This window comes from Cavia porcellus, unplaced genomic scaffold (assembly GCF_034190915.1).
Source record: "Cavia porcellus strain 051 isolate PalLab524CR breed Dunkin Hartley unplaced genomic scaffold, mCavPor4.1 scaffold_23, whole genome shotgun sequence".
Lineage (NCBI taxonomy): Eukaryota > Metazoa > Chordata > Mammalia > Rodentia > Caviidae > Cavia > Cavia porcellus.
The window spans coordinates 15,634,978-15,651,750 of NW_026947506.1; the positions used below are offsets into that span (position 1 = coordinate 15,634,978).

The 16,773-nt window shown below is 39.0% G+C and overlaps 1 protein-coding gene across 1 annotated transcript; it reads left to right on the forward strand.

Annotated features, from left to right (window-relative positions):
• Positions 1-5,737: 5,737 nt before the first annotated feature.
• On the forward strand, positions 5,738-16,563 carry LOC134472260 (speckle-type POZ protein-like). Its single transcript, XM_063233534.1, has 2 exons — positions 5,738-5,826; positions 15,855-16,563. Exons 1-2 carry the CDS (start codon positions 5,738-5,740, stop codon positions 16,561-16,563), a joined length of 798 nt encoding a protein of 265 aa, XP_063089604.1.
• Positions 16,564-16,773: the final 210 nt, after the last annotated feature.

Here is a 16,773-nt window from a genome sequence, read left to right on the forward strand (position 1 = left end):
TATTTTTTTCTAATAGAAATGCTGTGAAGATGAAATAAAGTAAAATAGTGCAGTTCCCACAAGGGTTCATTGATTATTTGTTTACCTAAGCCAATTTGAATCTAGGATACTATTATAGAGACCAATGTACACTATCTAAATTATCCCTACCTGTGGCAGGCAGTGCTCTCTAAGTAAGTAGATTTAGTGCAAAGTAAAAAACAAAAACAAAAACAAAAACAAAAAAACAACTGCAAGAAATTCGAATACTGACTTACACATCCTGCATTCAGAGTCACATATGGGAGACAATAAAAGGCTGTTGGCATGCTGGAGACACAGAGAACACATTTGAAGGTTTGGAGCTGAGTTGAGTACAGTGTGAGTTCTTCTAGAACAGATGTAACCCTTCTTTCTTTGCTTCCCTTTTATGCCACTAAGATTCGGATCCAACCTAGGGTGGGTCTTCCTATGCTATTTAAATCCAATTTGGCTAGGCAGACTTTACTCAAATTAGCAGATTCAGTTAAAACTTACCACCAGTCTTTTGTCTCCTTACTGAAAAGGATTTCTTTTTTCTACTTTTGAATTTCTTTTTTATTTGTCATTTATTTATTTGTTTGAAATTTGAAAGAGTGTCTTGCTTGTAGTCCAAGCAAGCCTTACAATTTCCATCATCATACTGCCTGAGACTGTTGTGTTCTGGGATTGTAAACAAGGCCACTATGCTTTTTTCTTCTATTGCCTAATTTCTAAAGACATAGGGCAGTTTTATGAAATTTGAGTATTCATGAATCAACACCAGCTAGGCAGGATGGTACACTCCCCTAATCCCAGCAATCCAGAGGCTAAGGGTGGAGGATCCTTGCCAATTTAAGACCAGTGAGAACCACACAGCTGGACTCTTTCTAACAAGTATGTAAAATGGATCAATCATAATCAAACTATGCATGAAAGAGTGAAAGAAACACAGAAAAACTTCTGATAGTCTTGAGAGGAAATAAAGTCCTATATCATCAAAAAAAAAACTCTGAAATTCTACAAAGGGAAATGTGAGAATATCAGGTAACACTGCAGGAAGCTTTGTGGATTTGAAGTCCCAAGTAAGAGTACAAGGAATTGAGTAGATTGAATCCTATGAACACTCAAATCTATTGGCCAAAACATGCTTGTAGGAAGAAGTCCCCATTTAGGAGAAACTTCTGGAGAAGTACAGTCCTACTTGAGTTGGTCAAGAACAGAAAGTGCCAAGAATTCAGAAATTTCAGTCCTAAATAAAGAAAAAATGCTATAATCCAGGCATAGTGCCTCATCCCTGTAATCTTAGCACTCAGGATTACTCAGGATGAGGTGGGAGGATTGTTAGAAGTTCGAGGCCAGCCTGGGCTACAAAGTGAGTTCAAGGCCAGCCTGAAATGCATATCAAGACCCCGTCTCAAAAAACGAAAAAAGAAGAAATGATATGAAAACAACCAAAGAGTTTACTGTAGGATGAGTCCAGCTCCTCTTGTTCTACTTGGCATCTACTAGAGAAATAATAATCTCAGGGACTGTGTGTGGTGGATATCAGTGTTAGCTTATATTCTTGCACATGTGTGAAGATTTGGGATTCATTTACACACACACACACACATACATTCACACACACACACATGCACACACGCACACGCACGCACAGAGATATCCAAACACACACTTCATGTCACCCGAACAAGATAAAGTGAGCAGATCATACACTTCAATGCAATGCAGTGTTATTATGATGATAAAGAGGAGTGTGAAATAGAAATAAATCCCTGCATATTGGAGGCACATCAAAGTTACACATATGGAAATAAAAAGTATATTTTAATAAAATATAGCCTATGTATGAAGTAGTATAACAGCTAGAAAAGCTCTGAACATAATGTTGAAAATAGCACAATAACTTAAAGATCCAGAAAATTTAACAATTTCTCAGGACTTTAAAATACCATCCTTGCAGGTTGCTTTTTTTTAAAGTGATGGTGTTTTGGATTAAATCTTGAGCTATCATACCGATTTAGATTATATTGTTTGAAACAAGGTCTCACTAATTTGCTAAATTACTTAGGCTTAGTCAGATATTTTGGCAAACCTATTTCAGTCTACCAGGTGGCTGACATTAAGTAATCTCAGGCTCATGCCTCTTAAATTGAAATTTTAAAACCAAAAATTCTACACAGCATTTTTACCTGCCATTGTTACTTCAAGTACCTTTGGAGTGACTGGTCACATGACTCTGTGCCAGTTAATCCAAATCATCAATTTGATGAGATTAAGAGTCTCCGACTGCATTTTGTTTGGTAGTATCAAGTTTGAGGTTATAAGCAACCACTTTGAAGGCAATAAGATTCACTATGATTCCCATTATGGTTTGACTATTATCTTCTTTTGAAATCATGTAAGGTCTCCAGTGTAGGTTTTATTGATCTTGTTATGTATTATTTTGATCAATTCTATTATACTGACTCTGTTTGGTTTAGTCATATTAGGTTTTATTCACCTCAAAAAAGTAATAAGAACTGTGGGAGTAAAAAAAACTCAAAAAGTATAATTGTTATTAAAAAGAGAGGAAAGGAAGGTGGTCTAAGGGATATAACCGCATGTATGTTTGAGTGTGTAGGACGGAAATCCATATTACTGATCTTTTGTTGGACCATTGAATGGTACGGTCTGCAATCTCGTTATATGAATGTACACTTTATATGCTTTAATTTTAGAATTTGGACAACTGTTTTTAGATGACAATATGTAACCTATTAACTAGTGATATTTTACTGTATTTTTTCTTGAAATTCTGTAGTACTTGTACCATTTACTGTTTTGTTTTTTTTACTTCCTTTTGTTTTTTCTTCTTTAAATAAAGAAAAAAAGAGTCTCCTGACTTGAGGACTATACTTCTGAGGGGATTCATCGATGGATGTTCATAGTTAAATGTGCTGTTAAGAGTTGGGGCCCCCTGGAGCTGAGTTGTAATGGCTGTGTCTGGGGTGGGGGAGAATCTCTTGCTGCTGTTTCTCTTTGATCCTTTCCTTCTTGCCATGAAAACAACAAATTTGCTCTACCAGGAAGTTCTTTTATGAAGTTTTTGCCTGGAGCCACTAAACTCTGAGGATACAAATCAAACTTCTCCTCTCCTATGTTAGGTGATATGTGTCAATTATGTTTGTCTCAACAATGGAAATGCTGACCAGTGGTTCAGCAGTTTGCACAGCTCCCTGAATTTATTGTACATTGCCATGGTTTGGGTATGGTTTGAATTGCTTTTTTTATTTTTATTTTTATTTATTTATTTATTTATTTTGGTACTAGAGATAAAATTCATGTCTATATACTTGCAAACTAGGAGCTTAATCTACTGATTTGTGCTGATTTGAACTCTTAAGTTTCATTTTCCAGGAAGTGGGTTCATAGTGTAGCAGTGATAAAGTAATGAAACCTTAAGAGTTAGAACCTACTATAAGTTAATTAGGATATTAGAGCACTACACTCAGGGATAGAGAAAGTCTGGCTCACACAGGGGAGTAAGTGAAGCTGAAAATGGATCACATGTGTGGCCAAAGCAAGGTTAGTAGGAAGAACAGTGACTTCCTGAGTCAAGTCCAGAGATTACTGGTCTAATTTGAAGACCACTGTGTGCCTGAGACAAGTTATATGGATAAGTTCTTAGATGGAGAGGTTACACATGATACTGAATCTCCCAAAGATACATATAAATGAGCTACAACCAATGGAATGTGACTTCCTCCTGCTCTTTCTCTCTCTCCTCCTGCTTTGTGGTAATTTCCATCAAAAAAGAGGTCTACAAATTGTTTCAGGTTTCTGTACTCTGCCTCTTGTCCTTTTTCCCCATGCTCACACCATTTGTATTCTAGGAAAATTGAAAGTTGCAACTCACAGGTGTGGGTTACATTTCATGAGAATGAATTAATCTCCAAAAGAATGAGTCATCACACTTGAGACTAATGCAGGCCATGAATAATTCAGTAGCAATAACTACTGTTATACCATCCATCCCTAGATTATCACCTGAGACAAATAGATGCCTGAAACATTCTCTTAAATCTCAAGAACAATGAGCTAAGAAAATTACTTCAGAAACTACACTGCTTCAGAAAGCCTTGTTATATCAGCACAAAACACACAGAAATACCAGGACTATTTGAAGAAATGGTTGATTCCACATGGAGTGTAGAGAAAAGATAATGTCTCTGGGATGACTTCTTGCGCTTGAAAACCACAGTAAAAATAAATAGTGATGAAATATACTTGTCTGTAAGAAAGCCCAAGGAAATTCTGTGGATCCCTTTCATTTGCACACTTCCAAATACAACCTAATCCCACCATCACATTTGCTGGACAAAAAGATTAGATAATATGACTTATCTGGGCAACGTGTGCTCAGCTAAACACTAGGAAACCAAAAGCAGAATAGATATTGCTGTTGACAAGCACTTTCTATACCTAAGAAACCAAAAGCAGAATAAATATTCGTGTTGATAAGCAATTTCTACACCTTGTAGTATTCTATTTAATAATCAAGTATAAATTACTGGTTGGACATCTACCCCAAACACTTAAAGAAAAAGAGATAAATAGCAACCAGTTTACAATGTAATAAGATGTGCATAAAGTTCCATATGTGGGTTACATAAAATTTAAACTTTGAACTCAGAAAGAAATGATTAAGGATAATATTGTACCCCCAAAACCAGCCCCCCAAAATGGTGTACAACAATGGGCAAGACATGTTTTGTGAAGAAAAAGGAGCACTGTGGCACCAGTGACACAGTGCACCTGCAATTTGCAAAGCTGTGTAACCTGGTTAAAACATTTTGCAGACTTTTATACAAAGTACAATTAAGAAGAACTTTGTTTCTCTTTGCTTGAAAACAGAGAAGTTTTGCAGGAATATACAATCCTTTGTCAGCTAAGTTGAGCACATAGTTTTAGATAACATCTGTAGTTTTCATAGGAAAACAATGGTTAACATATCAATCAGGTCAGATACCCAGGAATTTACATTCCTTGCAGAGGGGAGAAATGGTTAACACATAAATTAGGTGAGATTCCCAGAAATTTACAGTCCTTTGCAGAGTGGAGCAATGGTTAACATATCAATTAGTTCAGGAAGATGTTGTATACCAAATAGTATGATGGCACTACAGCTATTTTATAACAATGTGGTCAGTGCCCCAGGGTGTTTGAATGTAGAAAATAGTTGTGTCTGCAAAGGGAATTAACAAGTAATTTGGTCATATAACTTGAGCATTGCAAACATAACACAAACATAATGAAGCTCTTTTTGCTTGTGTGCAGCATTTCCCATTGATTTTTTGTCAGTGAACCAAATCATTGACTCATGGGTTTTCCAGACATAGGTATCTGATTATAACCTTGTGTCTTTAAAATCATGAGCTTTATATTTTGACCTCGAGCTTTGACATAGTTTAACAATTTGTTTATAATAAAAGGTCCAATAGTTACACAGATGAGGAGGATTAACAAAGGTCCTGTTCACTGCTGTTATTAAGGTTGTTAACCAAAGGGAGAACAAAAAGCCAACATTTAAACTAGCTCTGTTCTGCCTGCCTCGCTTCTTCTTGCAATCGATTTTTGAGGTCAATCATGACTCCAGAATGATTGGTATACAAGCAACAAGTTTTTTTCTAAAGCCATACAGATACCTCCTTCCTTTAGAGGAGGAGATCAAGACCCCACCGGTTTTTGTAAAACCATGCCAGCCAGTGAATTTAAAGAATCTGAAAGTCATAAGATTACACTGGTGGAGGCGCAGGAAGATGGGGTCTCCCATGTAAGGAAAAGGTAATGATCTCCTTGGGGTCTCCATAAGGGAGAACACATAAGAACAAGATTATTGGATACATTTGGCAATCCTAAGCTTTACAAAGTCCTTGGAGGGAACGACAGTACACTTATCTGTAGGTTGATCACCATCAGATGTCGGGACCAGCTTGAAGTGGGAAGGATGAACTGAGGCAGGCTTTCTAGTGACTTTGACAGAAGTTGGAATGCTGAGGACCACAGTGTGGGGATCTTCCCATCACAGCTCAAGAGATTCACAGTAATGCCTATTGGTGAGGACTAGTGTCCCAGGTTCTACTGCAGGGCATTCATCCTCATAGTGGCCTGCAGTCTGAGGATGTTGTTGTCTGAATAACCATTGGATGGAAATCAGAACTGGCTGAAGGGCCTGGAGTGACTTAATAAGATCTTTATTAGCTAAATCAGCTATTTTTTTCCTCAGAAATCTTAGGAATAAGAGGGTGGGGTCTCCCATACAAAGCCTCTGAAGGGGAAACACCTGCAACATAGGGGGTACATCACCAATACAAAAAAGCAAAAGGAAGGAGACTCACCCAGTTCTCACCAGTTTCCAAGGCCATCCTAGTTATTACCCTTTTTAAAGTCTTTTTTTTATCCTTTCTGCTTGTCTGAACTTTGAGGCCAGTAAACACAATGGAGTTTCCAATGAATCTGCAAAGCTTGGGTTAGCTTTTGAGTTATCTGGGCTATAAAAGCCAGGCCATTGTTGGACCCGATGGATAAGGGGAGGCCAAATCAGGGAAACTGCTATCAGTGTGGTCTCAGACTTAGTAGCCAAAGCTTTGACCCATCCAGTGAAAATTATCTATCATTACTAATAAGTACTTGTCCCGTGGAAGTCCAGGCTTTCTCATTTCTCTGAAATCTACTTCCCAATGTTCTCCAGGCATAGGGCCACGGTAGCCAGTGGTTTCTATTTGTTTCAGTCACGTTGGGTACCTTAATTCACATTGAGGGAATCTGAGACTCACAATTGGGTATGTTTTGATATTAACCCCCAGGGATGGCTCAAAATTGAGCAGCCAGATGCAAGTCTTTTCAAATATAAATAGGCTCTGACAGAGTAGATGAGATCAATAGTCATGTAAGGGCTCTCTCAAACTCCACTTGTTTTGTGACTGCCTTTCAGGAGGTGGTGACTGCCAAATTATTTCCTCATATAACAAGGTCATCTCCTGCAGATGGGCTCTATAATGGATAATAGGCACTTTTCTTGGCATCAAGATGGCAGCCAACAAGTCCAAATATTAGGGAGCATTTTTAGTCTTTTGGCACCCAGAATTCAATAATCCCCATTCCTCATAAATAGCCTCATGAATGTGAGCTGTAGCAAATGCATATCTGCTATCAGTATAGATATTTATATCTTTACCTTCTAACAGCTTGAGGGTCTCAGTGAGAACAATGAGTTCAGGTCCTTTGCCAATGTCCCTGGCTCCATGGTTTGTTCCCACAGAATCTGAAAATGTGTAGTGATGGCAGCTCCCGCAACCTGCTTACCTTGATAGATGTAACTGCTTCCATCAGAGAAATATGATGATTCCCGGATAGTGGCTCATCATTCAAGTCTGGTCCCCAATATAGTTGTGGAGGGTCAAGAAGGGTTTATCATCAGGCAGCAGAGTAGCAGGGTTTAAAGTCACTGTCCCCTTAAAACTGATGGTAGTTGGATCCAGAAGTAATGCTTGATAATGCATGACTTGGGAGTTGGGCAGCCATCAGTCTGGTGGAGCCCTGATGAGAGTCTCCAATGAATGGGAGGGGACAACTAAGAGTTTCTGTTCAAAAGTCAATTTTTGAGCCTCCTCTACCAGGAAGGCCACCAAGGAAATCTCCCTCAGACAAGGTGGCCATGCGACTGCCACATAATTATATCTCTTGGAAAGATAGGTAACAGGCCGCTGCCAGGGTCTCAAACTATGGGTCAGTCCTATGACTCCTAGAAATTTTTGCATTTGCTTTTTAGTCATGGAAATTGAAATCTGTCAGATGGCTTGCACCTGCTGGGAGGAAAGAGTCCATTTTCCTTCCTGGATTTGGTAACTTAAGTAGGTCACATTCTTTTGGCATATTTGGGCCTTTTTGCAGAGACCCTATAGCCCAGCTCATTTAAAGCCCACAGAAGATCTTTAGAAAGTCCTCTTATCAATGCCCCTTCTCTTAGCAATAAGTACATTGACCTTTATCTAAGGACGGATGAAAATTCGTATCAGACTAGGTGAATTTTTCGGCTAGCATTTCCAGCAACTTTGTCTACTTCTGGTGCTAAGGGTCCTCCTGGTTGTCAAATACCTTTTGGGCAATCTCTAATAACTGACTGAGGGACATTTCCTCAAAACCCTCAAATTTTTGCAATTTTTGCTTAATATCAGGGGCTGACTGGGTTACAAAGGCAATATTAATGGTCCTTGCGTTTTTAGGTGCTACCGATGTATAAATGTGATTGGCCTTTTGCAATCTTTTCAGAAAACTCTGAGGGAGACTCATTAGCCAGTTGTCTCACTTCTGCTACCTTGGGCAAATTGGTGGGTTTTCTTGGGTGGCCTTAATGACTATCTAGATGGTGATACCAATGGAGAACCTCCTTACCTCTGGTTGTCCAATTGGTGTGGGACAAAGGGAACACATGGTTTTGGCATTCTGGATCAGAGGACAGGTTTCATCTGGATGGCACACTGCTTTTTTGGCCCACGGTGCCACGTGGCAGCCCATTGTTCTACTGAAATTATGTACTTAACAAAAGAGAGCTTTTTCATAGGTAACAAAATTAACTGTGCCATATAGTCTCCCAGATTTGCACAGCACATCTAAGAACTTGTATTTTATCTTTGTAATCACTAATCACCTTAAGCACAAAAGTTATTCCTTTTAAATTTAGATTAGCTTTTTCCTGCACAAGACCAACTGTTCCTTTAGATGGGGGACCCCAAATTCCTGTCCCAGAAAACATTTCCTCTTTTACATTCTGGCACAGACAGGCATTTTTACTTTAATACAAAACCACCTTCTTTATCCTTCTTTTTCTCATTGTTTAACTTACTACCAGTCAGTTATCTCCTCTCTGGCTTTTGTAGACAACATTAAAACCTTTAACAAATCCTTGAAGTGACTTTCATTTAACAGTGTAAAACATATTTAATCATTTCATGTCATTTCATTACTTTAAAAACTGTAGCTTTCTTAACTGGCTCAATTACAGTATGACCTGGTTTCACTTGTTAAAGTTAATGTTTTTTAAAATCCATATATATATATATATATAATTTTAACCAGAAAGAAAAATACTTTTAAAAGCATGTCGAGCTTGTAAGTAATCAACTGAGAACTAAAATACTAAACAAGGCATCACAAAAACAAGACCAACATTAAAGGCACAAATGAAGTTTTTTCTGTCCACAGTTTAGCAATCTAAAGAAATAATTTTCATTATGAACCTTGAGTCCAATGAGCCACATGGATCCTGCAACAGAAATGGTCCAGGACCCCCTAAGTTAGTAACAAATCCACCAAGTTCAAATGGGAAAAAATATCCCAAAATTAGTAACAGATTCAAATTGGCAGTCAACTCCAAAGTAAAAAACACTGAACATAGAGGCAAATGAGCAAGAAGCCTCAAATCACAAATCAGCGAGCCACCCCAAAGCACAAACAGGTGTAAAGTCCCAAAGCACAATTGGGCCCAAAAGCACAAATGGATGAAAAGCCCAAAGCACAAAGAGGCCCCCAAGCACAAACAGGCCCCAAAGCACAAACAGGCCCTAAAGCACAAATGGGCCCCAAAGTACAAATGGGATCCGAAGCACAAATGGGCCCAAAAGCACAAATGGGCAAGAATCCCAAATCACATATGGGTAAAAAGCCAAAAACAGAAACTGGAAAAAGCCCAAATCACAAAGGGGCAAAAAGGCCCACATTAAAAATGGGCAAAAGCTTAAAACAAGTTTCATAGGAATTTACAATTTATTGTCAGCTAATTGTAGCCCATAATTTTAGATAACATCTCTCCTTTGCAGAGGGGAACAATGCTTAACATATCAATCGGGTCAGATTCCCAGAAATTTACAGTCTTTTGCAGAGGGGAGCAATGGTTAATGTATCAACCAGATTAGATTCCCAAGAGCTTACAATCCTTTGCAGAGAGGATTGATGGTTAACATATCAGTTAAGTCACCCATGAAGATAGTGCATACAGAAGAGTATGATGGTGCTACACCTTTTTATAACAATGTGGTCAGTGCCCCAAGGAGTCTGATTGTAGAAAATATTTGTGTCTGCAAAGGGAATTAACAAGTAATTTGGTTATATAACTTGGGCATTGGTAAACACAACACAAATATAATGAAGCTCTTTTTGCTAGAATACAGCTAAATTACAAATGGGCGAAAAGCCTCCAGGTGTCCCATTCTGACTGAAGTTACAAAGGTGTGCACCCACATGATAAACAGGCTAAAAGACCCAAATACTTACAGATGTTTAGTTGATCAATTGGTGAAATATAATTTGGTTAAGGGTCGCCCATTATTCCCTGATGAACCCCCAAATGTTGTACCCCCAAAACAAGCCCCTGAAAATGGTGTCCAAAAATGGAGCAAGCTATGTTTTGTGAAGAAAAAGGAGCACTGTTTATTTAACCTGGCACCAGTGACACAGTGCAATTGGAGTTTGCAAAGCTGTGTAACCCACTTAAAACATTTTACAGACTTTTATAGAAAGTTCAATTAAGAAGACTTTTGTTTTCCTTTGCTTGAGGACAGAGAAGTTTCACAGGAATTTACAATTCGTTGTCAGCTAATTTTAGCACATAATTTTAAGGTAAACACATCAATCAGATTAGATTCCCAGGAACTTACATCCTTTGCATAGGGGAGCAATGGCTAACTTATCACTTAAATCACCCACGAAAATGTTGCATACAGAACAGTATGATGGTGCTACAGCTTTTTTATAACAATGTGGTTCAGTGCTCCAGGGAGTCTGGTTGTAGAAAATAGTTGTGTCTGCAAAGGGAATAAACAAGTAATTTGGTTATATAATTTGGGCATTGGCAAAAACACACACACACACACACACACACACACACAAATATAATGAAGCTTTTTGCTAGAATACAGCATATAATAATCAATTATAAAATGTTGTGAATAAGTTAGCAGTTTCCCATGTCTTAAAGAGATGGAATAAATGATTCCCAGTAAAACAATGGTGATGGCTTAGAATGATCGACCCAGAATGACCCCAATGAAAAATCACTTTGCCATTTAGTTGGAAATCAGAACTTGGTCATGAGGGTGTATAACACGTCTGAGTATGGTAAAAAACTGGAGCACACATCTGAGTTTGTGAAAGCAGACATAAGATAGCATTGGGGAGAAATCAAGTGATATCTATCCCTGAAGTGGTAGTCTTTCTTCCTTTCTTCTTCCTTCTTTCTATCCTTGCTTCCTTCCTTCCTTCCTTTCTTTCTTTTTCCTTCTTTCCTTCCTTCCTTCCTTCCTTCCTTCCTTCCTTCCTTCCTTCCTTCCTTCATTGCTTCCTTCCTTCCTTCCTTCTTTCCTCCCTCCCTCCATCCCTTCCTTCCCTCTGTCCTTTCATTCTTTTGTTTTTTTGATTCAGGTTAGTATGAAAGAACTTCCTGGTAGAGCAAATTTGTTGTTTTCATGGCAAGAAGGAAATGATCAAAGAGGAACAGCAGCAAAAGATTCTCCCCCACCCCAGGCACAGCCACTGCAACTCAGCTCGAGGGGGCCTCAACTATTAACAGCACATCCAACTATGAACATCCATGGATGAATCCACTCAGAAGTATAGTCCCCAAGTCAGGGCACTCTTAATCTCATCAAATTGATAATTTGGATTAACTGGCACAGAGTCATGTGACCAGTCACTCCAAAGGTACTTGAAGTGGCAGTGGCAGACAAAAGTGCTGTGTGGAGATTTTTGGTTTTAGAACTTCAATTTAATTGGGCTGAACTAATCTCAGCCACCTGGTAATGAAATAGGTTTGCTAAAATATTTGATAAAGCCTAGGCAATTTAGCAACTTAGTAAGACCTTGTTTCCAACAAAACAATCTAAATTTGTCTGATAACCCAAGATATAATCCCTTAAAAAAAGAGCAGCCTGTAAAAATGGTATTTTAAAGTCCTTAGAAATTGATAAATTTTCTGAATCTTTAAGTTGTTACTGTGCTATTTTCCACATTATGCTCAGAGCTTTTCTATCGGATACACTACTTCACATTTTGACTATATTTTATTAAAAATATACTTTTTTCCCCATATGTGTAACTTTGTTGTGCCTCCACTATGCAGTGATGTATTTCTATTTTGTATTCTTGTTTAACGTCATAATAACATTGCATTACTTTGAAGTGTATGAACTTCTTGCTTTATCTTGTTCATGGCACATGAAGTGTGTGTTTGGATAGCTGTGTCTGTGTGTGTGTAAATGGATCCCAAGTCTTCACATATGTGCAAGAATGTAACCTACAATTGATACCCTCCACACACAATCCCTGAGAGAATTATTTCTCTAGTAGAGGCAAAGTGGAACAAGAGTAGCTGGACACATCCTCCTATAAAAACTTTGGTTGTTAAAAAAAAAAAAAAACCTTTGGTTGTTTTCATAGCATTTCTTCTTCATTTATTTTTTGTCTTTTGTTGAGACGGGGTCTTGCTATGCAGTTCAGTCTAGCCTGAACTCACTTTGTAGCCCAGGCTGGGTTCTAACTCATAAGAATCCTCCAACCTCAGCCTGAGTAATCCCGAGAGCTCGGATTACAGGCCTGAGCCACCATGCCCGGTTTATAGCATTTCTTCTTTATTTAGAACTGACATTTCTGAATCACTGGCACTTTCTGTTCTTGATCAACTGAAGTAGGATTGTACTTCTCCAGAAGTTTGTGCTAAACATGGATTTCTTCTCACAAGCATATTTTGGCCACCAGAATTGAGTGTTCATAGGGTTTAGTCTATTCAATTCCTTGTACTCTTACTTGGAACTTCAAATCCACAACGCTTCCTGCAGTGTTGGCCGATATTCTCACATTTCCCTTTGTAGAATTTCTGAGTTTTTGTGATGATATGGAAGTTTAATTCCTCTCAAGGCTATCAGAAGTCTTTCTGTATTTCTTTCACTCCTTCATGCATAGTTTGATTACTGTTGATTCTTTATATGTCCTTATGAGAAAGGGTCTAGCTATGTATTTCTCACTGGTCTTAAATTAGCAAGGATCCTCCAACCTCAACCTCTGGAGTGCTGGGATAAGGGGAGTGTACCGCCCGGCCCAGCTGTTGTGGATTCATAAATACTCAAATTTCAGAATCCTTCCTTACCTCTTTAGAAAATAGGCAATATAAGAAAAAGACACAGTGGCCTTGTTTACAGTCCCAGAACAGTACAGTCTCAAGCAGTAGGATGATGGAAAGTGTAAGGCTTGCTTGGACTACGGGCAAGACACTCTTTCAAATTTCACAAAAAGAAATAAATGAAAAATAAACAAGAAATTCAAAAGTTGCAAAAAGTAATGAGACAAAAGACTGGTGGTGCAAGTATTAACTGAATCTGTTAATTTGAGTAAGCATGTCTAACTCCACGGTATTTAAATAGGAAGACCCATGCTAGGGTGGATCCTCAACTAAGTAGCATAAAAGGGAAGCCAAAAAGGGAGGGTTACATGTGTTCCAGAAGAAATCACCCTGTATTCAACTCAGATCTAAGCCTTCAACAGGGTTCTCTGTGTCTCCAGCCTGACAACAAACTTTTTGTGTCTCCCATATGTGACTCTGCATGCAGGATCAGTAAGTCATTCTTCAAACTTCTTGCAGATTTGATTACATTGCACTAAGTCCATTTATTTAGAGAGTACTGCCTGTCACAGGTAGGGACAATTCAGGTAGTGTACATTGGTCTGTATCATATTATCTTAGATTTAAATAGGCTTAGAAAAACAAATAAGCAATTATTCCTTGTGGGAGTAGCACTATTTCATTTTAATTCATCTTCATAGCATTACTATTAGAAAACAATAAGGATATCGGCTGGACATCCTCAAGGGCAGTCAGACAGTGGGTGAGCTCCAAGATTGGCATGATGTCATTAAGGACAGTTTTCTGTCACTTGTCCTCAAAAATATTTCTCCCTTGTCATGGGCAAACCTCTCTTCCCTGAGGCTCAGTTTTTCTTCAGCTGCTGATCTTCCCTAGTGGTGGCAGGCCTGTGTCAGCCAGCCAAAGTGCACAAGTAAGTCACTCCTCTTAGAAGGCTTAGTGTGCATACTGCTTATGAGAATAAGGAAGCCAGGTCCCTCCCTCAGTGACTTTGTTTGTTTCCAGGTGCCCTATATGTTTTCAATGGCAACTCTATCAGGAGGATGGGCTGGAGTGGGGAAGTTACCCAGATTAGCCTGGCTGCTCTCATGTAGTAGAGGAGGATGTTGGTTTGATAACCCAGGAGGACACTGAAGAGAATTGTCCCTGTCTTTTGGGATCCAAGAGGGAGCAAAGGAGAGCAAGTGAGTGGGATGGACATCTGCTGGCCAAATCACAACCTCCTATGGCCAGAGAAGGGACAATACAGAGAGGTACACCATTTTCTGTCTCATCTTGAGCAAGGTTTTTAACCCATCAAATTTCAAACTCTGTGTGAAGTACAATATAGTATCATAGGCCAAAAGTGGAGATGAGGAAAGTTTTTTAATTAGGCCCATATAACCATGGCTTCAGAGGCACAGTTTCTTTGAAGTACACTCTAGTTATCTGTCAAAATCTTGGACTGCTTCAGAACGTTAATAGCGATGAGAAGTTGTTGTTACAGATACAGTTGACCAAGAAGGCACACTAGCATGCTCTTGTAATCCCAGCATTCTTGGAGATTTAAGTAGGAGGATTCTGATAGGTACACCCTGACTTTGGAAGTCTAGTGAATTAATTAGACTGAATCTCAAACCCATAAAGAATGAAAGGACAAGACATGTAACTCAGTGGGCAGTCTCTAGGCTCTCAATCTCCAGTAGTGAAAAGCAAAACAAAATGCACTGTGTCATAGAATGTCATCAAAAAGTAGATTTTTAATGATGTAATTTGCTGCTAATAGGACTGAATTTTGCTGTGGCGTTCCAGCTCTACTCAATGCTTAGTGATTCTCGTGCCACAGTCATCTGAGTGGTAAAATTACACGCATATATGGTGGTGTAAATATTAACGGAATCTATTAATTTGATTAAAGCATGCCTAGCTCAACTGGATTTAAATAGCATAGGAAGACCCACCCTAGGGTGGATCCCCACCTAAGTGGCATAAAAGGGAAGCCAAAAAGGAAGGGTTACATCTGTTCCAGAAGAACTCACACTGTACTCAACAAAAATATTAAAAAGGGGATTTCTTCAGTGAGCTGTTTTTTAAAGGAATCAAGACAGGACTAAATAGTGACTAATTATTAAGTAAATCTTGGTAAATGGAACTCTGATTAATTAATGTTTTAAATCTACACATCAGGGTCTCTAGACTGCCGTATCTCCCTGCTTTTCTTGGATCTGCTGACTGGAGTGACATGTCTACAGTCTGGTGAAGAAAGAAAACCCGGGAAACCTTTCTTCACTTTCACACTGGTGATGTCAGTAGTTCAAGAAATGTCCAGTGGGCCGGTAGCTGAGAACCAGCATGTCACAAAGATCAAAGTAGTGAAATTCTCCTATGTGTGGTCCATCAGTAACTTTAGCTTTTCCCTAAAGGAAATAGGTAATGCCATTGAAACTTCAAACTTTTCACCTCAAGAAAATCATAAACTGAAATGGTGCTTATGAGTATATCCAAAAAGGATGAATAAAGAAAGCAAAGATTACCTGTCCCTATGTCTGGCATTGATCAGCTGCCCAATGATAGAAGCTTGGGTAAAATTCACATTTTACATTGTGAATGATAAAGGACAGAACACCAAAGGTCTGTAGAGTCAAGAAATTCATAGATTTGATCCAGGCACAGAATAGGGATTCAGAAAATTCATCTTTAGAGATTTTATTTTGGATGCACCCAATGGGCTACTCCCCAATGACAAGCTGACCCTCTTCTGTGAGGTGAAAGTGACACAAGACTTCACCAAAAGTTTTAGCCTGAATAACAAGAATATGGTGAAGGCTTCTGAGCACTGGTTAACAAGTGATCTAGCAGGGCTATGGAAGAATTCCCTGTTGGCAGACTGTTGCTTGTTGGTGTCTGGCCAGGAATTCCAGGCTCACAAAGCCATCTTAGCAGCCTGCTCTCCAGTTTTCAGGGCCATGTTTGAACATGAAATGCAGGAGAGCAAGAATAATCAAGTTAAAATCAGTGATATGGAGCCTGAAGTTTTCAAGGAAATAATGTTCTTAATGTACACAGGAAAGGCACCAAAACTCGGCAGAATGGCACCTGATCTGCTGGCAGCTGCAGACAGGTGTGGCCTGGGGTGCCTGAAGCTCATGTGTGAGAAACACCTCTGCTGCAACCTCTCTGTGGAGAATGTCATAAAAATCCTCATCTTGGTTGAGTTCCACAAGGCACATCAGTTGAAAGTTTGTGCAGTGGATTTCATCAACTTGCATATTTCTGACATCCTGGAGAATGAGCAGTGGAAGTCCTTAGTGGTGTCACACCACCAATTGTTGGCTGAAGCCTATCAGTCTCTGGCTTCCATGCAGTGTGCTTTCCTGGGACCCCCATATAAGCATGTAAGGCTGTCCTGAGATCAACCTGTCCATTTATCTTCCACAAACAGGGGTCACAGTGGATACGACTGCACCTTTGCTAGACAGGACAATCTTTGGAGCTTTCACACTTCTACAAGGAAACACTGAATTGTATTTATTCCTGGGGATAGATGGCACCACTTTTCAATTTTAATAATGAGATAGGAACTTAGAATTTAGAAGAGTAACTTTTGAAAAGTCCTTAGA